The sequence below is a fragment of the Solanum tuberosum genome, unplaced genomic scaffold, assembly GCF_000226075.1.
Source record: "Solanum tuberosum cultivar DM 1-3 516 R44 unplaced genomic scaffold, SolTub_3.0 scf00549, whole genome shotgun sequence".
NCBI classification, from domain to species: Eukaryota; Viridiplantae; Streptophyta; class Magnoliopsida; order Solanales; family Solanaceae; genus Solanum; species Solanum tuberosum.
Window position 1 is genome coordinate 180328 of NW_006239490.1, and position 1628 is coordinate 181955.

Genomic DNA, 1628 nt, shown 5'->3' on the forward strand with positions numbered 1-1628 from the left:
ATATATATATAAAAGGCATATCAAGTGACTAGTCAATTAGACAATAAAATGATTTTCTTTCTACTCTTTGTGGTCATTCCTATTTGCCTCATCTTTCTTCTTCTTAAAGCCAAAAGGAGTGGTAAAAATAAGCTTCCACCAGGTCCTATAGGGCTTCCTTTCATTGGAAATTTGCATCAATTTGATAGTTTAGCCCCTCATATTTATTTTTGGAAACTTTCCAAGAAATATGGAAAAATCTTCTCATTCAAACTTTCTTCTCATGTTTCAATTATTGTAGTTTCTTCAGCAAAATTAGCAAAAGAAGTACTCAAGACACAAGATTTAGTGTTTTGTAGCAGACCTTCTCTTGTTGGCCAACAAAAATTGTCTTACAATGGTCATGATATTGGTTTTGCACCTTACAATGATTATTGGAGAGAAATGAGAAAAATATGTGTTCTTCATTTATTTAGTCTCAAGAAAGTGCAATTATTTAGTCCGATTCGTGAAGATGAAATCTCAAGAATGATCAACAAAATATATCAACAAGTTGATAATTCTCAAGTCACCAATTTGAGCAATTTGATGATTTCACTTAATAGTACAATTATTTGTAGAGTTGGTTTTGGTGTTAGATTTGATGAAGAAGCACATGAAAGGAAGAGATTTAATTATATTTTGGCTGAAGCTCAAGCTATGTTGGCAAGCTTTTTTGTGTCTGATTTTTTTCCATCTTTAAGTTGGATTGATAAACTCACTGGATTGACCGATAGGCTTGAGAAGAATTTCAAAGATTTGGATGAGTTTTATGAAGAACTAATTGAACAACATCACAATCCCAATAGGCCAAACTCCATGGAAGGAGATATTATAGATCTTTTGCTACAATTGAAGAAAGAGCAATTAACACCAATTGATCTCTCTTTGGAGGATATAAAAGGAATTCTCATGGTAATTTTCCATTTCTTTAACCTATCTATTTATACACGCGCTCACGCACACATATACGTGATAATTGATTTTCCTATTGCTCATTGCATTCAGAGTTGCTAAAGCCCTTAGCGACATTTAACGACAATTATTGATGCTAATATAATATAATGACAATTATATTATTGTCACAAATTCTTTATTTGTTGTAGCGTGTGTCCACTATTGCCTTGAGAATTTCTCATGAATTGTCAATTTTTATGTAGAATGTGTTAATTGCTGGATCAGACACTAGTGCAGCTGTGGTAGTATGGGCAATGACAATCTTGATCAAGAATCCAAAAACCATGAAGAAAGTTCAAGAAGAAATAAGAAATTTAATTGGAAACAAAGGCATTGTAAATGAAGATGATATTCAAAATATGTCTTATCTCAAAGCAGTGATAAAAGAGACATTAAGATTATTTCCACCAGCTCCACTCTTAATACCAAGAGAATCAATGAAAATATCCACACTAGAAGGCTATGAATTTCAACCAAGAACTATAGTTTATGTTAACGCATGGGCAATTGCAAGAGATCCTGAAATATGGGAAAATCCAGAAGAATTTATGCCTGAGAGATTCTTAAATAGCGATATCGACTTCAAAGGACAAGACTATGAGTTAATTCCGTTTGGAGCAGGAAGAAGAGGATGTCCAGGCTTGGCACTTGGA

General features: G+C 33.1%; 1 protein-coding gene across 1 annotated transcript; it reads left to right on the forward strand.

Moving 5' to 3' along the window:
* Positions 1-48: 48 nt before the first annotated feature.
* Positions 49-1628, forward strand: LOC102585697 (cytochrome P450 83B1-like; the record flags this gene model as incomplete). Its single annotated transcript, XM_015304538.1, has 2 exons — positions 49-933; positions 1179-1628. Coding segments are annotated over exons 1-2 (1335 nt in total), but the record flags the coding sequence as incomplete, so codon positions are not given.